At 35.5% G+C, this 26,869-nt stretch overlaps 1 protein-coding gene across 2 annotated transcripts in view; it reads right to left on the bottom strand.

Annotated features, from left to right (window-relative positions):
• The window catches only part of Galnt13 (polypeptide N-acetylgalactosaminyltransferase 13), a 469,688-nt gene that overhangs the window by 44,994 nt on the left and 397,825 nt on the right, over window positions 1–26,869 (bottom strand). For both annotated transcript variants that reach the window (XM_026777759.1, XM_005346417.2), the window contains exon 10: window positions 6,086–6,225. In XM_026777759.1, the coding sequence (XP_026633560.1) occupies window positions 6,086–6,225 (140 nt within the window). The remainder of the gene's footprint in view (window positions 1–6,085; window positions 6,226–26,869) is intronic.

Genomic DNA, 26,869 nt, shown 5'->3' with positions numbered 1-26,869 from the left:
AAAAAAAAAAAAAAAGAGAGAGAGAGAGAGAGAGAGAGAGAGAGAGAGAGAGAGAGAGAGAGAGACTGAAAGCGAGTTTCAAGCATCCACGGGTGACAGAATGTTGAAGCGCTTCAGAACATAGAGTGGAGAGCTCATCTGTGTGCCAAAGGCCCTTCCCAGTTTCAGATACGATTTTTTTTACTTTATGGGAAATAATTTCTCATCAAAAACTGCTCAACTTTGGTGTGCTTCATTAATCTACTGGTGACCTTTAAATCCAATCAAGTTTGAAAATCAAGATTTATCTCCCATTATGCCAATGACATGATAAACATTGAACTAGCGTTTCCACAAGTAATAAATACAGTTATTTAATGAAGCTGGGAAATGCCAATCGTGACTTTCAAATAAGTGAGTATTATAAAACAGACCTGGACAGGCAAGAAAAGTGTTGGTATCGATCAGAGGCAATGAAAGACCATGATTATAATTATATAGTAATCATAATTTTTACAGATAATCTAGTAGGAGAGTTTGGAGGCCAGTTATGAAGACTAGGCGCAAAGCCAGTAAGATGGTTCAGGCCATAAAAGCATTTACCTTCAATCCTGAATACCTAACTTTTATTATTGGGACCTACTTGGTGTAAGAAGATAACAAACTCCTAGACGTTTCCCTATGACCTACAAAGACATACTGTAGAGTACGTATGCGATTTTAAAACCAAAAACCCACTAACAACTTGGTACACGTCAAATGTGGGCTCCTAAAGGGTGTCATTGGAAAAGAAGTAGACAAGGTACTGACCTGTCACTGGTGTCAGTCTTAGCAAATGGCAATCAATCTGTAAATAGCTTCTATCTACTAAGAATCCCAAATACATGTGTTACATGCCCTACATCAAAATACCCAGATCACTGTGGGAGTTTGGAGGTCTAGCAATTCTTTGATTTATTTTCTATGCTGTGATACAGCTTTCACTACATGACATAAGACCAGAGCAGTTCTAACTTTAATTGATTATCTGCTTTGAGGTTTCTTTGTTTATACATAATCTTTTACGCCTTGGAAGTAATTCTTAAGGCTATAAACGAAAGTATTGTTTTTCACTTAATGTTGGTGCTGGAAGTCAGAAAGCCACTGCACAGTTTCTGCTGCACACCAGAAGCCCTCTTAGAAGTAATTGGCTTTTATTCCCTTTGCTGGATTGCCAAGAGGAGAGTTTACACGAATCTAAAAATAGAGGGATTGTCCCCACCCAATCAATAAATCTTTATATTTAAAATTGCCATTCTAAAAATAAAGAATAACATTATTTACACTTGAAAAAGAACTTTGGAAAATTTTAATCACAACAGCAAATTTATCCTTTATTGGGCTTTATCAACTTACCAAATAATTATACTGGCTCTGTATTGTAATGTCAATCTTCTATAATATATGGGCTGTATTGCATACATATTAATGATGATGTATATCTGTTAATTTGAGTGGTTCAGAAGGATAAGAATTTGTTTATTTAACAAGCCCAATCTTACTTTGTTAAAATCTCAAACTGTTTATGGTTTATTGCAGTTGCTTGTATCAATATCTAACTAAAAATTAAATTGGAGTGAATTCTACTCAAAATTAATAGAAAAATGCAATATTTCTCCTAGATATGTACTCATTTATTCTGGATGAAAATTGGCTTCAGGGTCTCCAAGATTTTGAAATTAAAGCATTGAGAGAGAACACCTACATTTGTGTGTCTGACCTAGAATTAGATGCTAATTTACTGGTTATCCTATTAAAGGGTCAAAAAGACTGTGAATCTATAAATAAATCTGATTACCAGGGATGTTAAGGCTTTAAGCATTTTAGCTTCCACTCTTTTTACTAACAGAATTTATTTATAATCCTTGCAGTCTCACAGCTTTGCAGATGTCTAATTTTATCTATTTAAGTTTGCTCTTCAAAAATATTTAAAAAATATAATAGCATGTATATAAGGGCATTAACTAGCTGACGTGGTTAAAGAGGGAAAGTGCTGAGGTCAACCGCACAATACAAAGTGCAGAGACCAATGCCAAAACCTGTCCAGGCAGCATGCAGATGGAAATTGTTAGTACCTAGGGTTAAGCCACTTGGCTCCACAAATCCTACTTTTCATCCCTTTAACCTTGGAGAGTCCTTTGTTCCAAATATCTCAAAATATATATAGAATACTACCCTGTCAGAGCTTAAAATTTTGGGCCAACATACTGTTTTAGAAGGTTATTTATTTAAATCTGTAGAGTAATTAGTCCTTATATTTAGAACACCTGAACCTGTTAGGTTACATCTACATAAGATAAAGGGCTTCTTAAGAAAGCATTTGATACTGGAAAGGGCTCTGCCTCCTCATTTCATTAGGGCTGCTTACTGAGTCTAAAAGGCACATGCTTCATTAAGTTACTTAAAGGTCTGAGTTCAAAGCAATTCCACATCTTTTAACTTCTGATTGTCATTTGCACTTAATTTGTGAGAAGAGTAAAGTAACATTTCAATTATACAAGTAGATGTAAACATTAGACCATAAAGTAAAGATGTCTGACATCAATAAGTATACTCATGTTGATTTCAGTGTTGATACATGATAATCATCAAACAGAATGAAGAAAGCTATAAAGAAAAAAAATGATTGATGGAGAAATGTTTGCTCTCATCCAGAGAACAACATTAAATATATGGACCTTTTTTAAAGAACTGCGTAAAATCTTAAATTGTTAAAAGGTCACTAGAAATTAAGGAAGAAGTACATGGTGATTAGATTAAAATATAATTTGATAACAAGTAGCTTCTACATCAGACACTTTGGAATGCTTTTAGGGAAAAAGTCCCTTCTTGTGGAATGAAAGACATGACAGGCAGTAAGACAGAAAAAGCCTCAAACCATGACTTTTGCCCATTAGCAGTTTAACACTAACTCATTATCAAGATGCTCATCTTAAATTATGCATACATGGTTAAGCAAAAATTGAATTGAAGAGAGCTTGCTGAATTAGCCTTTCTGTTTCCATGGATACAAATGCTGTGTTGGATTTATTTGGAGCCTGGTTTTAAAATGGAAAACTACAGTACATTAATATCCCAGGAAGCTCAAAACAATATATCTCAAAGATGTTTTAAACTTATCGGGTGTTTGAGTAGAACCACGGAAAGCTGCATAGCTCATGTGGGGCGCTTTTGATTTCCACTGTTTTCCTTTGCCTGTTTGATTTCCTCTTGACACCCTTACATCATCTCAATTTCAGTAGAACGACTCTACAGTAAGGAGTTTTGTTTGTTTTTAATGTAGCTTTGCATTCTTCGCACAAGAGACAGGTCTCAGATTTTACTTAATAATAATATTTTACTGAATAGAAAATAAAAGTTATTTTCTTTTATGACTTATAACAAAAGCATGGGCTATAGTGCTAGACTAACGGGTATTAGAATCCTGACTTCAATAATTAACTTGCACCAATCCCATGTGACAGTTTCTTCATAAACTAGAAAAAAAAGACCCAACTGAGGAAAATACTGTCATTAAAAAATAGTACAATTAATGGAAACTACTTTGAGCAGTATCAACACAGTGACAAATCAGCTTTACTGTTGTTTCTTCCCAGACACTCTAGGAGACACTCTGGCTTAGGTATTAAGCATCACCTACTGCAGAAACTATGAGCCTTAAGAGAGAAGAACCTTACATTGATTTCAAATGATACTATGAATCTTAGGTGAGATGAGCCTTATGTTGATTGACTTGAGGTCTTGGGACTTTTCTCAATCTACTATGCCACCTTATTCTATGTACATTGCAAAGATCCCTCAAATCAACCTCTGAAATTTTTGGAGAATATTTTTGTATTTAGTGTAGGCACTTGATTTATTTCAGAAGATAGATCCTTCAAACTTAGTACACTATTGAGAGGAATTAGCCTACAATGAATTTTATTTAAAGGGAAGTCAATAGATTTTCTTGGTATGCCCAAATCTTACAATTGAATTTTTAATTTGGCTGTAAACATTTAGTTTTGTTAAATCAAATAAAGTTCAGGTATTTTTCAGGAGTAATTGATGGTCCCAGTGAGTTTCCCAAAAGTCCTCTTTGATTGGCTCCATCCCATGACTAAAAGGAAGGCAATGATTTATTATCATGTGTTATTGAGAATAATAATCTATATCAAAATAAGGTACAATGTTCTTTTTAAAAGATAGATTGAATTTCATGATTAATCAGTTCTTTTCTTGCATGCATTATATATTAAGAAGGAACAACTACAATATTTTCTCCATATAAACACATCAAAGCAGAACTAATTAGTGAATGGAAACACACAAGTAAAAAAGTATCCACTTATTACTACATATAAAATTTTTCATTACACAATTCAGATTAAACACATGAAAACAGAAATTCTACATAAAGAAGGGGCACAACTGATGGAGGATAGAAATTTTGCCAATGGAGTATTGGGAAGTTACTTCACATTAGTTATATAAAACAAATCAGCTCTACTTAATGTGAGGAGAGCTTCTTTCACTGTTTTCCTTCTATAAAGTATGAGCACCAAATGTTAAACATTTTACTATTCTGAACTACAAAATAATAGTTAAAATCTACAGTCATTTATTAAATCTAATTTCCTAAATGAGTTATATTATTGAGGTCAAATGCTTTTAGCATAATCAATATTGAATTAGTTTTGATTAGAAACTTTTCAATAGTAAATAGGAAACTACAAATAGGGAGCACATATCATAAAGGATATAAATCAAATCTTGAGCAATTGATTATTATGTGTATATATGTATAATTATGAAGTCAATTATTTACATTGAACAATTGAAGTATTTTATAAATGAATGGTACACTACTATGAGTGTCAAATCCATTTTATAACACTAAGATCCAACTTATGTATTTCACTTTTACTTTTATTTGCAATATTTTCAAAGACTATTGACATTTACTGTATGACTGAAATAGATTGACTATTGGAACAGTCAAGGGACTCCATCTATCTCTAATGATTCACACAAAAGTGGTAACTTATAAAATATCAGAGAGTCTTATCCACTAACTAATGGAAACACATGCAAAAACCCATCACCAAACAATGGGTCTACTTTGGGGAATCCTGCTGAAGAGAGGGAGGAAGGACTGTAGAAGTCAGAAGGGTAAAAGACATCACAAAACAACAACAACAACAAAAAAAAAAACATAACTAACCTGGCTCATAGGAACTCACAGAAATTGAACCAACAACTTGGGAACTTGCATGGGACCAACTTAGGCCCTCTACATACATGTGACAGTTGTGTAGTTTGGTCTACATGTGGGACTTTGGCATTGGGAGCTCAGGCTGGCTTTGGGTGGCTCTTGCAAACCTATTTCTCATATTGGGTTGCTTTGCCCAGCCTTAATGCAAGGGGGTTACTTAGTATTTCAGCAAATTTGATATGACATCTTTTGTTGGTACACATTAGAGGCTTGTTTCTTTGTGAACAGAAATAGAGGAGTAGTGGATGGGGGTGAGGTAGAAGGGAGGTAGGGGGGATGGGAGGAGAGGGGGAAGGGGAGAACTGCATTCATGGAAGTTAAATTAAACAAATAAATAAAACTGATGACAAACTTTTCAATCTTAGATGTTGTTATGGAAATATATTTTTGTTCAAATACATTGTTGTATCAAAATTTGTAGCTACATAATTTTAGTGGTTTGCTGTGTTTTAAACCTCAGTTTTGCTTTCAGTCCAGATGATATTAATGGTTACAACACTCAGAAACAAAAACTCTTGGGAGGTAACAGAAAACACTTAGGAATAAGTTTAATTGGCCAAAACACTGTCTATTAGTAATAAAACAAGAAAATTCTGCTTGCTGAATCTTAAACTTCCCCTTACTTTAGAGTTTACCACATTGAAGACCTTCATGGTCCTTGAAAAAAAAAAAAGAGAGAGAAGTCATTTAAAATAGACCATTTAAAAATCCTTACAGCATTTTATCCATAACATGAAAAAATATTGAGCTTCTTATAAAGTGTTCCATTTGCAAAAATATATTTATAACTTAAGCAAAATAAATAATTCATACCTCACCAAGTGAGTAATAACGTCTTGGGATCTGGGAATCCGGATAGATGTTTTCTAGGTACCAAGAAAAAGGCTTACACTTCAGATTTTCCCTTAGTGTTTTTCTGACTGACACATCTCCATAATCCACTTTGACAACACCTGGAATGTTTCAGAAAAACACAAATCAGTTAGGGCTATTTTAACACTATTTCAATCTGTTTATTTAGCTATTAGTTTTCTTTACAATTCCACAAAACTCAAACACATGTACAAATTGCCACTAGCTGACTTCCTCAGCATCATCTGATTGGTACACTCAATAAATATAAAAATGCTTCTTTTATTGCTTATGACTTTTGAAATGCAAATGTTTGCTGCATAGTACTTGCAATTCTTGGACTAAAAAGAGTCATCAGCTAAATATAAACTGGTGTTAATTTAGTATCTAATAAGCAAACCTTAACTATGTAATGCATCTGTTTATACTTAATGAAAACTTCATTGCTTTGCTAATGCTCATATTTCCCTATAGAGTCATTTATTCTCCATCAGAAAATTTTATAGGAAATTTATGTAAATATGATCTTCATAATGGACTGAACATATGCTCTATTTTTCTTCTTGTACTTCTATCTGAGGTTAACACAGACTGTCTTTATTATTTATTGATTTTATCCTATGTTGAGCCATCAAACATCACCTCAAGGCCTTTGAAATATTAATAAATGAATAAACATTAAGAGATCAGAAGAAAAATGAACAGGAACCTATTTCACCTGTTTATGTTTAAAATGTATAGCTTTATTTCAGATGACACTAACCATTTCATTGGTTGTCAAAAAATATGTTTTCTTTTAGAAACAGAAACAATACAATGAATTTCTATGTAAACCATACAACAGCAACTTGATTTCCTCCGTATTTTTCATATTAAAAACAGCATTTGACTGAAATGACTAAATAACTGTGTCAAGACAGCAATTTTATTGCATATTTTGTAAATATACCAATAACTAACTCATTTTCTTAAAACCAGTGACTATCAGATGCTAATACACACACACAAACACACACACACACACACACACACACACACACACACACACACACTAGGATTTAGGCTATTGTATCACAACAAAGACTCAAAGCCCATGAGCCACCAAAAAGGAAGCAACAATTGCTTAGACATCCAGTGTCTGTGACAAACCCCATCACCAGGTAACAGTTTTCAAAATGACTACATTCCTAACTCAATTATCCATGAGCTATATATCCTGCGTCTCCTGAGAATCTGGTTTATTTCAAAATTAAATGCCAAAGTATTGTTGTAGAGCACTCTGATGACACTCCAGCATCAAAAGCAATTCCTTCTAAAAGAAATATTGATTATTTAAACTTCTCTCTGGATAGAAAACTTCATTTTTTAAGAGACAGTATCTCTCTTAACATCTTTTTATCCAGAACATCCAATATGTAAGATAACCTTGAAATAATGAGATTCAGAAAAGTCACATTTCAATAAAAATGATCAGGGAAAGAATCATGTATTGTAGTAAGAGTTATAATGGATAAAATTACATAAAACATAGCTTTAAAGTTTATAAAGTAATGCCATAAGTCTAAAAAGAAAACACTGAACCCTCCCGGGCTTCAATTCTGTAACAATTTAAGTGTTCTGGGTTCATTTCTGTGGTAGATAAAGCTAACTAAAATTACTAATTTAATATCCTCTCTCATTTTTTAAAACTATTGAGTGAGTTAAAACTATGATTGAGTGGTACTGACTTCATGATTAATTTTCCTGAAAAAAATGTTTCATTAGTGGTTTTGTGACTAAATATTATGCTTGAAGATTTATTTGCATATCACTTTAGAAAAATTAGAAGCAGCACAAATGCTCACACTGGATTGGATAAGGAGTGGAAAACAAGAAATTATTAGTCAAAATACCATCCTTTGAAATCGGCTTTGTCTTGAACAATAAGGTTAAATTAACTTCAGAAATACATATTACTGTGGCTTATCTCAACGATTTGGTAAGATAGCTTCCTCCATTACAGCAGTTCTCTATCTATGGGTTAGAACCCCTTCACTAGACCCTTATCTCCAAAAATATTTACAGTTATGAAGTAGCAATGAAAAAAATTTATGATTGGGGTTACCACAACCTGGAGATGTGCATTAAAGGGTACTGTGGGACAATAGTCTCGTACCCTGTAAAGATTTGTTACTTGTATTTTAATAAAACACTGATTGTCCAGTAGCCAGGCAGGAAATACAGGTGGGACAACCAGGTAGGAAGTAGAGATGGGATGATGAGAACAGGAGAAGTCTGGGAAGAGAAGAGAGTCAGTCTGTAGTCATCAACCATTTGCAGAAGCAAGATGAGAATGCCTCAGTGAAATAGGTACCAAGCCATGTGGCTAACATAGACAAGAATAATGGGCTAATTTAAGATGTAAGAAAGAGTTATTAAGAAGCCTGAGATAATAGGCCAACCAGTTTATGATTAATGTCAACCTCTGTGTGCTTCTTTGGGACTGAACAGCTGCGGGTTGAAGCAGGACAGAAACTTCCAGAAACAAATGGTGCCAACCTGGACAACTAAATCCACTTAAAACCTGAGAGAGTTTGAGAAGTAATTCTAGAAAGAAAAAGAACAGAGTTAAGCATAGCTTCTTGGTAGCTGCATTTTCTCAGGTGAACTTTGTGAGAGGAAAGCGTGTCTCAATTAAGATAGGCTTCCTGACTCAGCTTTAGCTGCAAAAACCTTGCAGTTCTTTTAAGAGAACCTATCAGCAAACACTTAAATGGTGTTCATGGACAGCTGACAGCGTGCTTCTTGGTGGTAGCAGGTCTTTTGAAATGCCATAGAGTTGCAGCAATATCATGCCTCCAGCCAGGCCCTCTGCCATGAGGCTAGACTCCCAGAAAGTTAAGGAATGGAGTGGATCCAGCCATCAAAGCCATGGCTTTAATCCTAGCCATATAATGTAGCAAATTAAAGACTCATGTGGTCAGAAAAAGAGAGATATACAGTAAAGATAGATTCAGACAAAAGAAACCTCTAAATGGTTTAGAGTGTATTTTTTTTAAAAAAAAAATATGTAGGCTTAGTAGAGAAAAGAAAAAACGATAAAGTCCTCAAAATAAAAATCAAAAAAAGAGAGTAGTTGGGTGTGGTGGCACACACCTTTAATATGAACACTTGGGAAGCAGAAGAATGTGAATTTCTGTGAGTTCAAGGACAACCTGGTCTACAGAGTAAGTGCCGACAGCAAAAGATACTCAGAGAAACCTAGTCTCAAAAATCCAAAAAAGAATTAGTAGAAATAGAGTTTAAAATAAAGCCATGAAAAGATAGAAAATACACAGAGTCTGGATACTGTATGTTATTGTGTTGTGTTTAAATTGAATGCTGAGGAAGGAGCAACAGCTGCTAAAAGACGTTGGATTATAAATGCGTTTTGATTAACCCAACATATGCAATTTGAAAATGCCTTTACTTCAAAATTAAAGGCAAAAGTTATGTTACTTTGGAGAAAAGTTTTTGTTTTTTTTTTTTCCACAGGAAATGAGAAGCTGTGGATTCATTTTGGGTTCAGAAAAATCAGGTGTGATCAAGGAAGACCCCTCTCCCACACACAAACAATCTTACATAGAAGCAGATGGCCCAGATGATCCAACATGTCAGAGGAACTCTGCTGGAGTTTCCTCTGAGTCCTACATCCAGAACAACCTCAAAACAGCTAGCTGAGGTGATCAAGCCTCACAGAATATTGCAGTCAGGATTTGGCCATAATTCATAATTTTCCTTAGGTCCCCATAAGATTATCAGCTGATCTGAGCTAGTGAGAGCTCCCTGACTCTGGACTGATAGCGGAGGAAACCTGCATAGGACCAAAGTAGGACCATGGATGTGTGACACAGGTGTGAGGCTTGGGCAGTCTGTAGGGCAACTGGCAGTAGGATCATGATTTATCCCTAGTGCTTGAACTGGAGTCTAGGAACACATTCTCTTTGCAGAGATACTTTGTTCTGCCTAGATATAGAGGCAAGGGCCATGGTCTTGGCCTCAAAGTGAAGGAAGGATAAGACTTTGTTGACTCTTCATCAAAAGCTTTACCCTTTCTGAGGAGTGTATGGGGGAGGGGATAGAGGGAAACCTGGGGTAGAATGAGAAGAAGGCGTGGTAATGGGGTTACTATGTAAAATGAGAAAATAATAAATCTTAATTTAAAAAGGGAAAAAGCAGAAAGGTTGAGAACCACTGCTCTGCAGACCTATATTCTACTTAGAAATGAAATACTGTATAAAAATCAGCATGAGCCAGCAGACACTACATCTTCACATTCTGAGAGCATAGTTAGGTTGGGCATCTAATGTGTAGAATCAATAAACCATTGGAGATGAGGAAATGCATTATTCTTGGTCATAAAGATTGAAGACTGGCAATAAACCTCTCCAGCTCTGAATTCCTCTACTGCAGGGACAATAGAGGCCTCGTATCCACTGGTGAAACTTCAAGATAGCAGGATGTTGAGCATTTCCTTGTGTCTTTCAGCCATTTTAGATTCATTTCTTGAGAGTTCTCTGTTTAGGTTTATAGCCCATTTTTTATTGGATTACTTGTTCTTTTAACGACCAATCTCTTGATTTCTTTGTATATTTTGGAGATCAGCACTCTGTCTGATGTGGGATTGGTAAAGATCTTTTTCCATTCTGTAGGCTGATGCTTTGTCTTATTGACCAAGTCCTTTGCTTTACAGCAGCTTCTCAGTTTCAGGAGGTCTCATTTATTAATTGTTGCTCCTAGTGTCTGTGCTACTAATGTTACAGTTAGGAAGTGATCTCCAGTGGCAATGCTTTCTCTTCTATGAGGTTCATTATGGTTGGTTTTATGTTAAGGTCTTTGATCCAGTTGGACTTGAGTTTGCGCATGGGGATAGATTTGGATCTATTTTTATTTTATTGATCATTTATTTGCTACTGTATGCTCTTAACACATTTAATGAACAACAGATCAAATACCATTTCCCAACTCAAAAAGTTTTAGTGATTTTTCTAGAACAATAATTGAACATCTCTTATCAACACTTGAAACGTCATTATGAAATGTCTCTTGTCTACTTCACTAAATTCATCATTGGAGGTATACTGCATTTAATTTTGTATTTAGTTCTCTTCAGAAGTGTCTAGCTTGCTCCCAAACCTAAGTTTTAAAATTATCTTTGTTTCTCTCTGGAATATAGATCTGGGACTTTTGCATTGTTTTCTACCTGGTGCATGTCTTTGCTCAAATTTTACTTTTCCAAGTTAACCTTCATTCATTTATTTTTTAAAATGGGTCACTCCCTTGCATCATTCTTGTTAATATTTTGTATCCTTGTCTTGTTCAGCTTTTCCCATTATGCTCATTAAGACTTAATATTATAATATTTCTTCATTTGATCATTAATAAGCATTTTCGGTACAATATTTCATCTATTAAAGCCAAAAGTACCACATTATTAATATGTTACAGGGGTACTATGAATGCTATACATTGCCTGGATAATGCCTAATATGGTAACCAATATATAATACTTACATATGGGTACTAATATTAGTGTCTTTTACATGTTTAACATCCAATCTGTCCTCTGTAATAAGTATGTGTTTTCTTTGAGAAACTAGTCCTCCTTGATTTTTAATTTGTGTGAGACAAAATTCCTTTCTCTCCATGCCTTTTTACCTTCATATAGGTACACAGACTCAAATTACATCACTAGCCAATGTTGTTAAAAATGTACTGTTAGTTCAGTTCAGACCTGCATGTGTGCATTTCCTGCATGTTTGCATTTCTTACAATCTCTCAGAGCACTTTTTTTTTCTGGGTAAAATTTAAGTGGTACTTAAGGCAATCAAGACATACCATTTTTCAAATTACATACAACCAGAGCTTGATTAGCTCAGCAAAGAGCCTCTGACACACTCAAACAAAACGAATTAACTAAATAAATAAATAGAAAAGGAAAAAAGTATACTTTAGGAAAAGTTCCTGGGATTACGAGGAAGCTGAAGTTCTATTTTCCCTGGATTGGTAGCTGTAAAGAGAAGCTAATCCTGGAGATTCAGAGACTATTACATAAGTCTCAGATAGTAGCATCCATGTAGGAGTAAGAAAAATCAACACACACCTCTGTGGGAGGCCCAGAAATGTGAGCCTCTTTCCCTGTTGACCAAAGGTCAGAGAGTTAGAATTTACCTTTAGTTCCTTCAAGGTTATTTTGCTTCTACCTAAAATAAAGGTCCCAACTAGAGGTAGGTCGGAGAGTTCTGCTTCCTTAAGGTTATTGTCAACAGGTGTGGCTAATAGCCAGACCTTGTACTCCAGGAATAGAGAAGTAGCTTGTCCCTACCTCAAACAAGAGTTTTAGGAAATAAGTTCCAGTTCTCTTTATGGAGATAACTTTTTTTGTATTCCACCAAGGGAGTGGTTTGACTACAGAATATTTTGGTTTATTGTGTGAGTGTGACTTATTTTGTTCTAGCAACAGAACGTTTAACTATGACTGTAACCTGCAATCTTCAATTGGCTTGTTCATTTCCTTGTGTCATGCTAATGTAATCTTTTGTCTTACTCCTACCTTTTGGGGTCAGGGATATTTTAAGCACTTGAAAATTAAATGTGGGTGAATTTTCAGTACTCACTGGAAATCCTGATACTATCCTATGTTTCTCCATTTTATTATTTCCACTTGCACCTTCATATTCTTTACTGTATTTCTAAATTCCCATGCATGTACCTTGGTGAGAGGTATTTTTGATGAGGCTGGTTCGCGACATACCTCCACAATTATATCTATCTAGCCTTCATACACATAAATATGTATAGATGAGAAATAAAAGTGGAGAGGAGAGGAGGTGAGGAGATAGGAATGGAGGAGAAGAGAGAGGAGGAGATGGGAGGGAGAGGAGGAAGGGGAGAAGTTACACTGCTTATGGAGATTAATTGCATTCTACTTAAAAAGATATGAAGAAATTAGTACAGGACAAAAAAACACGTTATGTGAAAATTTTCTAATAAGAATAATTCAAGGGAGGGGAGATTTTATGGATTATGTTTTAATGAGTTAAAAAAACTTTTCAAAGAAAATTGGTAGAACTTGCCATGTTTTATGGCAAATCTTCCGATGAGGTTTTCAGGAATTCTGAAAAGAATTTGACAATGAGTTAAAAATTGAGTTAAAGAACTATTTTAATTAATGAGATATTTTCATACTTTATTAATAGTAAATGATAACACATAGTTAGGCATTTAATATTTTTTTACATTTTGAAATTATTTTCTAATTATATCATTTCCCCTTCCTTTTCCTTCTTCTAATTCCTGATGTGTACCATCCTTGCTGTAATGGTCTGCTCTGTTCCTTTAAGACACAAGCCACACCTCTTTCCTCCCCCTGTCATGGAGGCAAGCTAATCTTCAGCTTCCAGCCTGAGTCCCTTCTTTTTCCATCTCCCTCTTAAAGAGGCAGCTTTTGTCTCTCCCTTCTCCCCATTTCTCTTCCATTTCTCTCTCTCTCTTTCTTTGCTCAGGTAATCAATGTGATAAAGCCTTTGCATATCACAGTGTTCTTCAATGCCACAAGATAACACATACTTGAGAGAACCACTATGAATGTAATCAGTGTTGTAACGCCTTTTCATGTCACAGTCATCTTCAAATGCATAAAAGAAGACATTCTGGAGAGAAATCCTATGAATGTAATTAGTGTAGTAAAGTCTTTGTATGTCATGGTCATCTTCTGATGAATAAAAGAGCACATACTTGACAAAAACCTTATGAATATATTCAGTGTGGTAAAGTCTTTGCAAGTTACAACAGTCTCCATATACATATGAGAACCCACACTGGAGAGAAAAACTTGTAACTAATCAGTGTGGTAAAGCCTTTTCACGCAGTAGTTATCTTCACATGCATACAGGACCACTTACTGGAGAGAAACCCTTTGTATGTAATCAATAAGGTGAAGCTTTTGCAAATCAGAGCCATCTTGAAATGCATGAAAGAACACATGCCGTAAATAAACTCATGAATTTAATCAGTGTGGCAAATCCTTTGCATATCTCAATGATCTTCAGAGGCATAAAAGAAGGGACTCAGGCTGGAAGCTGAAGAGCAGCTTGCCTAGGCAGATAGGGGATGGAGTGAGCATGGCTTGTTGCTTAAAGGGACAGAGCAAACCATTACACGTGTGGTTTTTCAAATGTATGTTCACACACATATTTACTCTCAAACACAAATACATCCTGCTCAGTCCAAATAATGTTACTTTTATATGTAGATAATTTCAGGTCTGATGCTGTGGTGTTGGATAATCAGTTAGAGGTCTTTCTGTCAGGAGATGTTTTCTCCCACTCTTATCATCCCTAAGGTATCTATAGTTCTTTGTCTCAGGTTAGGGACCCGTGAGATTTCTTATTTTCACTTTCATTTCCATTGGTTGTCCTAATTGAGGTCATGTTGGATTGAGACGGCATGAGTGTAGCATCCCCATCATTTTTATGAGACACAGTAAATCTGTTGTACTATGTTGACTAAGGAATAACTAAGATTTGTGTTATTTGAAATATCAATGCAAATCAAAGAAAAGAAACTATACCTTGTCAATTCTTTTATTTATTTATTTATTATGTATACAATATTCTGTCTGTGTGCATGTCTGCAGGCCAGAAGAGGGCACCAGACCTCTTTACAGATGGTTGTGAGCCACCATGTGGTTGCTGGGAATTGAACTCAGTACCTTTGGAAGAGCAGGCAATGCTCTTAACCACTGAGCCGTCTCTCCAGGCCCCCTTGTCAATTCTTGACTATATTGAAAAACTATAAGATGTAGAAATTTAGCAATGGAAATCAGATTCATAATATTTAGAAATGTTATGCAAATGAAAAATTTAATTAATATAATTAATTAAATTTATTAATTAGTAAATATTGGTTTATTTAGAAACGAATTTGTTTAGGTTTCATCTTTCTTTGTCTTATATTGGGCATATTATACTGAGCAAATCACATGACATCCGAAGTCCTTGATACCTACTATATTAAGTCCCATGAAACTGGCCTGTTCTTCTGAGTATTATAAATGTTGTGAGGAAGAAGTAAAACATAATCAATGCCTGTTAAAAGTATGCACTAACAATCAGCATTTGTGCTTGCTATTTTAACATGCATGTGAACTTCAAGAGGCATATCATTTCCAACAGCAAAATAAACTTATTGCTCTGAGTTTGTGTACTGCTGTGGTAGATCAGATAAATGGTGTGGCAAATCAAGCATTCTGTTAGATCAGATGCCCTTTTGGTGAGAAGTATGCCATACATCACATTCAAGACCTTTCAGAGTTGTATTCCTGTAGGCATCCTTTGCAGTCTCAATGCTGCAAAAAAGTTTCTTTAACCCCAAAATACTACTAGAAAGGAAGCTGAAATTCCACTCCTTGTGCACATGCCTGTTCTCTCCCTACATTGTGCATCAGAGTGTTTTTGGCACATGTGCCACATTTAACAAAGAAAAGCACAAATTGCATAATCACAATCTCAATTAAGATACTATTACACTATGAACAGCAGGAATAAGATTTTTTTCAATAACTGCTCATAAAGAGCATGTTGATTGTGCTCTAAGCAAACCATTGTAAAAATTTATTCTTGCCTCTATTGTCAACCAATTTTCCCCATCTGTCGTAAGCTGCTAAAAATGACTGAGCTGGAACAGGCTACAGAAGAATCGTTAGTCACCCTGGGGACCCTGTACACTGCTGCTATGGTACAATCAGTGACAGCAATTTCAATAAGCAATAGCTTGACTTATCCTTTCTGTGAAGGGTAGAGTGACACTTTGCTCTTGGGTTTTCCACACAGCGTTTGTCTTTTTCTAGCACTGCTAAAGAATTGATACAGAGATCAAAGCAAAGTTTATTTATTGTATATATCAGATTCAGTTCTCAAATCAGACTCCACACTGCTTGGTAAGAGAATATCTCAGCAGTTCCTAAGTAAAGTCAATATCCAGTCAGGTTGATTTAAATGTCCAACTGTGCATCAGCATCACCACTGTGACACAAAATTAATCTTCTACATAATACTCTATAACTTTATCCCATATTTCTTTCTCTCTTTTTAAAGAGCTTAATAATTTTCTTAATATGCCATTTGTCTAGGACTATACTCCCATGTAATGTGACAAATCTTTTGTGTACAAAGAGGGCATTTGAAAGGAAATATGTGTGTATAGAATAGTCTTTGTTTGGGTAAAACTTGATTTGTCTAAAGGAAATGAAGACATTTAGAATAACATAGCTAGGATATCTAAATACATAGATGCTGAATAGCACCGAGTGATCTGCAAAATTTATGAATTTTTAAGTGTTGATTTTCACCTTCTTACATTATTTTTCCTGTCCTCTGACATTGCCTGTTGCAAAAGGCTAATATATCAAAATCATTGGTCAGAAGATGAAAAGGGCAGGTGCTAGAAAATTTCAATGTAGCAAAAGTCAATCATTAAAGTCATTATTAAATCACAAATTGCATTGAAATTCTAATTATTTGTGTTATTAGTGACCTTTTGCAGATGAAAGATTTAAGGCTCAGAGATCAAAGTGCATATAAAAATACCTGTGACTCCTGATTCTAGGAAAGTACTTCGTGTTTTTCTTTCTTCTTATACATTTTCACTGTTAATAATTTCTGTAAGTTTCCTAGTGGAGTTTTGGGATCTTTCGTGTACGCTATATCATCTAAAATGGGGATAACTTAACTTCCTGTTTTTGTGTTTTTATCGATTTAATTTTCTTTTCATATGTTGCTGCTCTGACTAATGCTTCGAGCACTATATTGAAAAGAATTTGGGATAGTAGACAGCGCTATTTTATTCCTGTTTGATAGGATTGTCTTATTTTTCTCTGTTAAGTATGATGCTAGTAAAAAGTTCTCTCTCTCTCTTTCTCTCTCTCTCTCTCTCTCTCTCTCTCTCTCTCTCTCTCTCTCTCACACACACACACACACACACACACACACAATCTGCTCAATATGTAATACCATTATTTCTATGCGTGCTTTCAGGGATGACCATTTTGTATTGGATAATCAATTGGTGTTCTTTCCGTAAGGGAACACTATTTTTACTGCTTTAAATACTTCTTAAGCCTAATCATTAAATTTTCTTTCATATTAGCATGTCTATTTGTGTCATCCTTGTTCACTTCAAGTTTAGCAATGATCCATGAGTCTTATAATCAGGAATTATGTTGCAATTATACCTGTTGGAACTAGGTTTCTCAACTGTGCATTTTAATCAGTTGTGGTTTTCTGTTTTCTCTCTGTGACAAAAAAAAAAAAAAACAAAAAAAACATTTCCTTGATAATGGCTGAGGAGTACACTTATCTATGGGTATGAGGATAAATGTTTAGAACATAGTTAGAAATTATGCTAGCTTTAAAAAGTCGCAGTTGTAGGTTTTCCTTCTAGAACCATTATTTCATTAGACTGAGTAGTTAGTTAATACAAGCATGATTATCCTCTTATTGAATATGCCTCATATCCAGTTAAAGAGTTGTTGGTTCCTACAAGGTATGTATAGCACTATTGTACCCTTAATATTATTGTGTCATGCTGGTTATTGTTATCTTTTGTAGGCCTAATAGTTGGGCAGGACTTTTGGTTGTTTCTTTCTTAGGTAGCTTATGTGGTACCTTCTGGTACCATGGGAGCTAGTCTTCACAGAGCATACTTTAAGATCTTATCTAGCTTGGGTTTTTTTTTTTGTCTCCTATTTGAAGTTAATTGTGTTTTAGCAATAGAGACTCACCTTTCATTTCTGAGAGGGGAACTAAGAACAACAACAAAAGCCCGTAGTGTCCCTGCAGTCTCTTGAACCAAAACTTGAAAAGGGATTTCTTGTACCTTGTTTTTGTGCTTATATTAGATAGTCTATGAGTCTTGGTGGAGCAAGGTCAGCCTAGATGTGAAATTCAGTTAAACTAATCACATATATTTATAAGCAGAATTACATGTATCATAGATATCTTTAAATATAGTTAGTAGCATAATTCCTTGTATTTCCCCTGTTCCATCCTTTTTTTTTTCAATTTATGCTTATTAGAAAATTTTTATCCTGATATTCCCTACTCTATTCCTCTTCCCTCAGGTTTCACAGTGATGCATATGTCCAAAAATTAAGGTCAGCAAATGACTAGTAGAACCTAAAAACACTAAAATGCTTCTGCATGTTTAAAAAAGAACAACCAGTCTATTGAAGAGAAAGCCCAGCCCACATTGGGAATGTGGAAAGAATCATTGGTAACTAAAAATCAGACAGAGAAATAAATGATAGAATATGTAATTTCTATAGCTCAAAATATGTAGGGCTGGAGAGATGGCTCATTGGTTAAGAGCATTGCCTGCTCTTCCAAAGGTTCTGCGTTCAATTCCCAGCAACCACATGGTGGCTCACAACCATCTGTAATAAGGTCTGGTGCCCTCTTCTGGCCTGAGACATACATACAGACTATTGTATACATAAAAAATAAATAAATATTTTAAAAAAATATGTAAATTATGTAGCTCAAAAACAAAGACCAAAAAACCCAACCAAATGTCCTATTTAAAAACAAGCTTAGAATCTGTACACAGAGTTTTCCCAAGAAGAAATAAAAGTGGCTAAGAAGTAACTTTAAAATAATGTTCATTATTGCTAACAGTTAAGAAAATACAGACATAAAATAATTCTGAGGTTTAATTTTACTCCATCCAGAATTACTAATTTCAACAAAACAGCTGAAAAAAATGAGAAGAATTGGGGAAAGGGAGACCCTCATTCACTGTAGCTTCCAAACTGGTTCAGACACTCTGGAAACAATTGTAGAAAAAAAATCTCAAAAAAGCAAAAAATCTACCATATGATCCAAGTCTCCCAGACTTTGGGACATGGCCCCAAATTGAACATTCTACTGCACCGATCTTTGCTCTGCCATGTTCTCTGCTTCTCTATTTACAAATATAGTAAATGGACACAACCTAAATATCCTTCAACTAAGAATAAATAATGAAGACATGATACATATAAAATGTGGAATACTTCTTCAGCTATAAAGGAAAATAGGTGCAGGTTCATTCTCTGATACACAGCCAGTCTGAGGCCTGAGGAACAACAACCACAACAGCAAATACTACAGCACTGCGAGAATAAAGTACAGTGTATGACTTTGGACTGGGTAGTGGGGCTTTGGGGATGACACTAAGAGCTCGGGGATGACACTAAGAGCTCGGCAATGAGTGTTAAAGCTAGCACATAAAAAAGAAGAATCCGAGCATGACCTTAAGTGTCTTTTGGCCATTTGAACTTCTTCTGTTGAGAATTCTCTGTTCAGCTCAGTGCCCCATTTTATAATTGGGTTGATTAGCCTTTTACGGTCTAGTTTCTTGAGTTCTTTATATATTTTGGAGATCAGACCTTTGTCAGTTACAGGGTTGGTGAAGATCTTCTCCCAGTAAGTGGGTTGCCTTTTTGTCTTAGTGACATTGTCCTTTGCTTTACATAAGCTTCTCAGTCTCAGGAGGTCCCATTTATTCAATGAGGCCCTTAATGTCTGTGCTGCTGGGTCCAAATCAGGAGCAGAAGGAGAGAGAGCACAAGCAAGGAACTCAGGACCCTGAGGGGTGCACCCACACACTGAGACAATGGGGATGTTCTATTGGGAACCCACTAAGGCCAGCTGGCCTGGGTCTGAAAAAGCATGGGATAAAACCGGACTTGCTGAACATAGCGGACAATGAGGACTACTGAGAACTCAATATCAATGGCAATGGGTTTTTGGTCCTACTGCACATACTGGCTTTGGGGGAGCCTAGGCAGTTTGGGTGCTCACCTTACTAGACCTGGATAGAGGTGGGTGGTCCTTGGGCTTCCCACAGGTCAGGGAACCCTGATTGCTCTTCGAGCTGATGAGGGAGGGGGACTTGATCGGGGGAGTGGGAGGGAAATGGGAGGAGGTGGCGGGGAAGAGGCAGAAATCATTAATAAATAAATAAACTAAAAAAAAAAAAAGAAGAAGAAGAATCTGTCAAACATATGAGACAGGGACCAGAGTGAAGAGACATCATAAGAGGAGGAGAAAGTAATTACAGACTATCCAGTTCACAAGATGTAAATAACTAAAATATGAAGAACAAAAATTCCAGTAGCAAGGAAAAAATAAACCAGAAGAAAAATCAGTAGTAAGTTTGATTAGACTCTTTTCAAATGAACATATATAAACAACTAATAAACAACAGAAAGAACTGTTCAACAGCATCAGTTATCATGGAAATTCCAAACAAGACCACAATGAGATACCGTGTCACTCCAGTTAAAATGTCAGAAAAAAAGATCGCGTAATGTGTTGGTAGGAATGCAGAGAAAGAACACCCTTTTAAACAGCTAGTTGAATGGTAAATTAGTTCAGCCATTATGAAAGGCCGAGTATGGAGCTTCCCCAAAAGCTAAAAATAGTGCTATCAAATGAGATAACTGAGATATTATTGGACAGATAAAGAAAATCAATTCATTTATGCTCCAGGTTCACATCAGCATTATGCACAATATCTAAGTTAACACTAAAGTATACCTGAAAAGATTAGATTTTAAAAATTTAAAAATGTGGGGTACTATGGAAATATACCAAACACATAAAAGTAAATGTACAATAGAGAAAGCTTCATATCAGAGCTTATCACAACACAAGGCAGGTTATAGAGTCACTATAGTTTCCCCCAGTGTGTGTGTCTGTGTCTGTGTGTGTGTGTATTTGGCCACAAAAAATTAAATCAAGTTATTTGCTAGAAAATTGATGGAACTGGATATCATAACACTTAGTCAAACAAATCAGACTCAAACTGTTTTCTCTCATATATGAAATGTAGTCAAAGACAGATATGAGGTGGAACGGAAGAAGAATTAGATTGAGGAGAGAGGTACAGGGTCTGAGAGAATACACTGGGTGAGTGAACATGATCAAAGTGAGTATTATACTTGTATAGGAACATCACATTGAAAGTCATTATTTTAACCACTAATATACATACCAAGAACAGTTAATCAAGATAAAATAAATTTGATGTGGGTTTTTTTGGTGGAATTTTTGTTACACTTTGGCATTTTTGCCATGTTGGTTTTTTTCATTCATTGTTATGATTTTCATTTTTCTGGCATTTTCATTTTTTTCAATGGAGGGAGAACAAAAATTGGGTAGCTAGTAAGGTGGAGAGGATCTAGGAGGAGGGAAAAACCTTTTTAAAAAGAGTAATTTTTCATTCTGTATTAGTTATTGTTTCATTTCATATTACTGTAATTAAATTAGTCAATTTAAGAATGTATAAAATTTATGCAGCGTGTATGCTTAGAATTTTATTAAGAGAATTGATTTGTATTAAAAGACCAAGTATTACATTTTTAACATTCAATTTTGTTCATGGGGTGGAGAGAGAGAGAGAGAGAGAGAGAGAGAGAGAGAGAGAGAGAGAGAGAGAGATATGCACATGTGTGCATGCACACCATCCCATATTTTCAAAAAACGTCTTGTGTGTAGTCATAAAGTCTACATTGCAGGTACCTGGAAGAGCCGTGCTTTACTCTAATCACACCATGGTGCTATATACAAAAAGATAACCATTAAGTATCAGCAGGTAAAGTCAAATCATGAGGATTATAATGAAGATGTTGTTTGCTCAGGGAACAGCACAGAACGAGACAAATAGAAACGGAAATACACAGCATTTCTTCCACTACTTTGATCTTTTATCTTACCAAGGGCTGGAGTAATGAGTAGAGCGCACGTGAGCATTTAACCCTTTCATATGCTTCACATCATATTTGCTAGAGAAAAGAAAGCCAAATTATAAATTCTTTTCTACTACTCTGTGTGATATAATGTTTGGTTTATATTATAATTGAAAAATTGTAATGTGAATGGTAATGATCTTTTTCTAATAAAGCAAAATTTAAAAGAATTATGGAGCCTTTAAGTGGCCATTTAATTGAATGCCAATTCTTTCTCTCTTTATTACCCAAAGAATCCAGTAGATGGAAACCTTGCCCTTGAAATAGCAAAACTGCTTTCAAATGCATGTGGTTTGACTTCCTAGTCTTCAAGACAGAGGAGCTAGAAATAGCTAGGGAAAAATGCCCTCCTAAGAGCATATCAGAAAGCCCACAATTTACCTGCTTTCTAAGTGGTTTGAAAATTGCATTATCAAAGTCAAGTTGTTTTGACCTCCATGAGGTGAATGAGAAAAGGAAGAATATATTGATTGATTACTGGAGTCAGGTTCCTGGTGGCTTCAGTTTTGATTGTCTTCTTCCATCAGTGTCTATACTGCTCTTGCCCTTTTACCGTGCTATATCCTCTAGGTTAATGGCTACATCTGTTTCTGTCCATCATAGCTCATTGAAAGGAAACCATGGGTGAGCAGAGAAAGACCTAAATTAGACTCTCCTGGGAAGAACAAAAAAAAAGCAGAGCTTGGACTAACCCAAGAAGGGCTGAAATGTGTACTCTCCTTGATTCCTCTTTTTCCAGTGCAGCTGTCATCTTGTTCCCAGGCTGGTCACCATTCCCTTCTTAACAGACATGAATAGTAGCACCAGGAACCCCCAGAGCTGGTTCTGACCTTGACTGTCCAGGGAATGAATGACTGCACTCTACATAACTGTCCAGATTTAATCATTGCTGTAGATGACATCACTATTCATCTATTAGATTAGCTCCTTAGGTCACTGTCTCTTTGGGAGATACTCAAGACATGGATAGTCAAAATTCCAAGGAGCCCTTTAACATGAAGAATAGGCTGCGATTTTATCATTTATAACCATAGTGTCAAATCAATATTTTGTTGAGGAAACTACACTTTTCTTTAAAATGGGTGGCTGAGAGGACTCTATGCTTAGAAGTTGAACAAATAAAAAAAATATGACTGATGGTACTATCTCACACTGGTACAGCTAAGTCACAAAACCAACATTGCATAGTTCCCCCTGAATTACATCATAATTAGGTAATGCATATTTTGTTTCCTTTTCATTAGTTCTCAAGTTCATAATTAAGCTCAATTTAGAGCCTTGCCTCTGGTAATGGGTGCTAACTGCTCTGGCTGCTCATCCATTTCCGTGGTACAAAGTGGAGGAGTCAGATCACATTTCGCTGAAAACCCATTTAACCATTTCCCATGTGCTTTTAACGATGCAAAGGCAGTTATGCCTAATTAAAATCTGAAAACCAACTCTCCAGACTAACAGTATTTAAATATCTGTGGACAGTGACCGATTAATGTTTATTTACTTACATTTATATACTTAAATCATATTTAGGGAATGTTGGAAATATACTAAAATCTAAATGGATTTCAGAAAATGCAGTTAAATCAAATGACCAATATTCTAAGTGGGCAGTTTAGTTCAGTAACATCCTCAGTTCCTGTACCACATAAAAGTCAAGAGGAGAGAAAGATGGTGGTAAAGGGGTGGGGGTAGGATAAGTTGCTCCTTACCCATCTGAGCTGATAGAGGATAGTAGATAGAGGAATTCATCAAACCTGATAGAGGAAGTCATACAGAACATTTTGTAACCAACTTTAGACCCACAACTTTAGAGAACAGAAATGATATTCTCATGGCTAAAGTATCCCTTGAACAACAACAACAATAACAAAAAATGAAGCAAGATACCACATCTGCAAATCTCCAGAGAGCACTATTATCAAGACTTAAAGGAAATCCTCAAATTTCTTAAAACAGTACTCTTGACACACTTATAATCTATTATAGTTCAAAATCCAAGACAAGCATCGTATCCAAGAAGATAAAAACAGTTCTTTGTCACTATTTTGTGTCCAAAATGTGTTCTGTGCCCTTGTAAGAAGAATTTTCAAAACTGAAGGAATTTAAAATATGAATAGTGGAAATGTGGAGTTTGGTGACAGACTTCTGTTTTTTGGAAAAAAAAAAAAAAACATTTGCTTTATTATCAACGGTCTCGGTTCAATCACAGTCACCCACATGGTAGAATGAGAGAATCAACTCCTGAAAGTTGAACTCTGATCTCTACCACAAACAACATAAATGAATGAATAAAATGCAAATTTTAGAAATAGCTCACTTTTAGAGTAAATGACCAACTACACATTTCCACTATATTTTGTTGGAGCTAGCCACATCACTATCATACAAAATCTTGAAAAAAATATGTTTTTTTTAAAGTCGAAGCTTAAAGGCTTTACATCTATTTCAAAACCCTAATTTGATATGAAAAACAATGTCACAAAAATATTTTTGTTTGTAGTCTTATAAACGCGCTAGCTCCAACAAAATACTACAGGGAGAAAAAGTGCCATTTAGAATGAATAGTGTATGCATTTACATGATGCCAGTTGAATTTAGTAAAAGTCTTCCTTATATTTAACTTGCTTACAAAATGGCCAAGTTCACTGTTTTTTCTTTTTCTTTTTCTTTTCAAGGTCGTTGCTCAGGTACGTGATTACAATCTCAACATCAACATCTGGTAATAAGTATTAAGTACTGAAATATAATTATAAAATGTACAAAACACAGGGAATTCATTTTGTTATTTGTTTCTATAATAGTCTCATTGTTGTGGAATAATTTGAAGATGACATTGGGTCTTGATGGTCTTATATTGAGCAACAAGAATCACAAGAATTCAATGACCACCAACATCATTTGAATCAGTGGCTCCCAGGTTTGTTTTCTCATAGGACTAATCTCATGCAATTACAGTGTACAAAGACATAAACATGGGTGACAGTTTTCTACATCCCCTTTAAATCTTATTTTCTATGTACAAATAATGCATTTGCAGTTTTATTATTTTAGTTTAGCATCTTTTTAATGAACTATGAGAACATTTTAAGAAGTTCATGACAATATAATACATCGGAAACAATTTAGTTGCTCATTTTCATGTTGGCAGATTTCAATACATAGTATATGTCAAATGGCACTCAGATGAAGGCATTTGTGAATAACTGTTTGCAAGAATTTTGTAATAACATGTAAGCCTACTCAATAAAGCTTCAGGGATCAATTTGCAAGCACATGGGTAAATCAGCAGAGCAGAAGGAATGCCAGATGCTTGTTCACTTTAGAACTTGGATTCTTTTGTAAAGAATGGAAATCTACCCCTAGGTGGAGACATGCCTCTGTGTCCTCCCTTAAGGGTTGAAGGAGGGAGACAGATCAGGGAACTGAGCATCTCACCACCTTTGGGAAGGTAGCTTCACCTTCATATAATACATTTTTCCTCAACCCCAAAGCTGTCCCTATAAGCCCCCACGGAAGTTGCTGAATGTGTCAGCTTTTCTGAGTTAGGGCTCAGAAAGGTATAAATATTCTTTTTACTCTCTTCAGTGTTTTTCTTGCAGATGCTGGGCCGAGCTTAAGTATGTCTACAAACTCCGTAACACACACTTTTGGTGCCTTGACTCTTTCTCTGACACCCCCTCCCTGCCATGTGGCTACCTTTCATCACACAGCGGACCTCCATGCCAGTTTGTCGTTCCCAATTTCCCACTCTCTGCTACTTTGAGATTTACAGCATGCCTGCCCTGAGCCTTTGCTTTTCAAGGTCTATAAATTGTCTAAAAAATTCCACTTGAGTCCATTTTTTTTTTGTCCTGGAGCTTTCTTTTTTTTTTCGGTTTGCTCTTAAATTGTTCAATTAATGAGACTAAGAACCCTAAGCGAAGACTTTCATTTCCCTTGTACCAAATGATGGCTCTGATGGGATTCACCAAATTTCTGGTAATATTTCTTTCCTGCCTAGAGAAAATGAACCTGCTCCTTCAATCTTAAGCAGTATTACTTTGCACCACCATCCTGAGTATGTTCTGCTCTATTCTTAAACCAGAAGAATTTCACGTTAGTGTATTAATAAATCTCAAACCAATGTGAGGGGATTTTGGAGGCCCTGAATTTCATTTTCTATGAATTCAGATAACTTCCTTACAATCAAAAGAAAGACTTGCCCTTTCAGAAATGATCAAATTTAGAGATTTCAAAAAAAGTTGCCTAAATCATTTACTAAAAAGTAGCCTTGTATAATTTCTAGTTGCTGAAAATATCTTTATTGTCAGTCATTTTTAATTGATTTATGAACTAAGATGCTAGGCAGGAAGTTTCCAGTTTCCTATGTGTTTCTGTGTGTTGGGCATAGACAGGGAAACTGGTGCTCACTGATTTTCCTTCACATACAGTGAAGTAAATGATTGCTGAACTTGTCTGCAAATAGTTTGTCCACACTTGGGACTGCTATGGCTCCAAACATGATATTCCTAGGAGAAACAGAGGCAAAAAGCACAAACATGTTTGAAGAATTCTTTTGAAATTCTTCAGAATATAAAAATTATTTGAAAGTGAGAACCAGTTTCAGAAAATTCAAATAAAAATCGAAGAGCTTGCTTCACACTTTCATATTCGTCATAAGGAATGACACTGTAAAACATCCATGATAATTCTTTCTGAGATGGAAAGCATCAATTCCCATCCCTAGTAACAGGACACAAACCTCAGTTGTGCAGAAGTTCATGCCAACCTCAGAGACTTCCTCTTCTGCCTTTGTTTCCTCTTCACCCAGAATTGCTGGGTCCTCTCTATGCTGGCTGTCTCAGAAGTAGAGAAACCTTTTGTAGTATTTTTTACAAAAATGCAATTAAGTTTATAGCAATGACAAATAAAAACTAATTTTTCGCCGGGCGATGGTGGCA

This window comes from Microtus ochrogaster, chromosome 4 (genome assembly GCF_000317375.1).
Source record: "Microtus ochrogaster isolate Prairie Vole_2 chromosome 4, MicOch1.0, whole genome shotgun sequence".
NCBI classification, from domain to species: domain Eukaryota; kingdom Metazoa; phylum Chordata; class Mammalia; order Rodentia; family Cricetidae; genus Microtus; species Microtus ochrogaster.
Note: the sequence above shows the minus strand (reverse complement) of the source record. Positions and strands in the feature narration are given on the sequence as shown.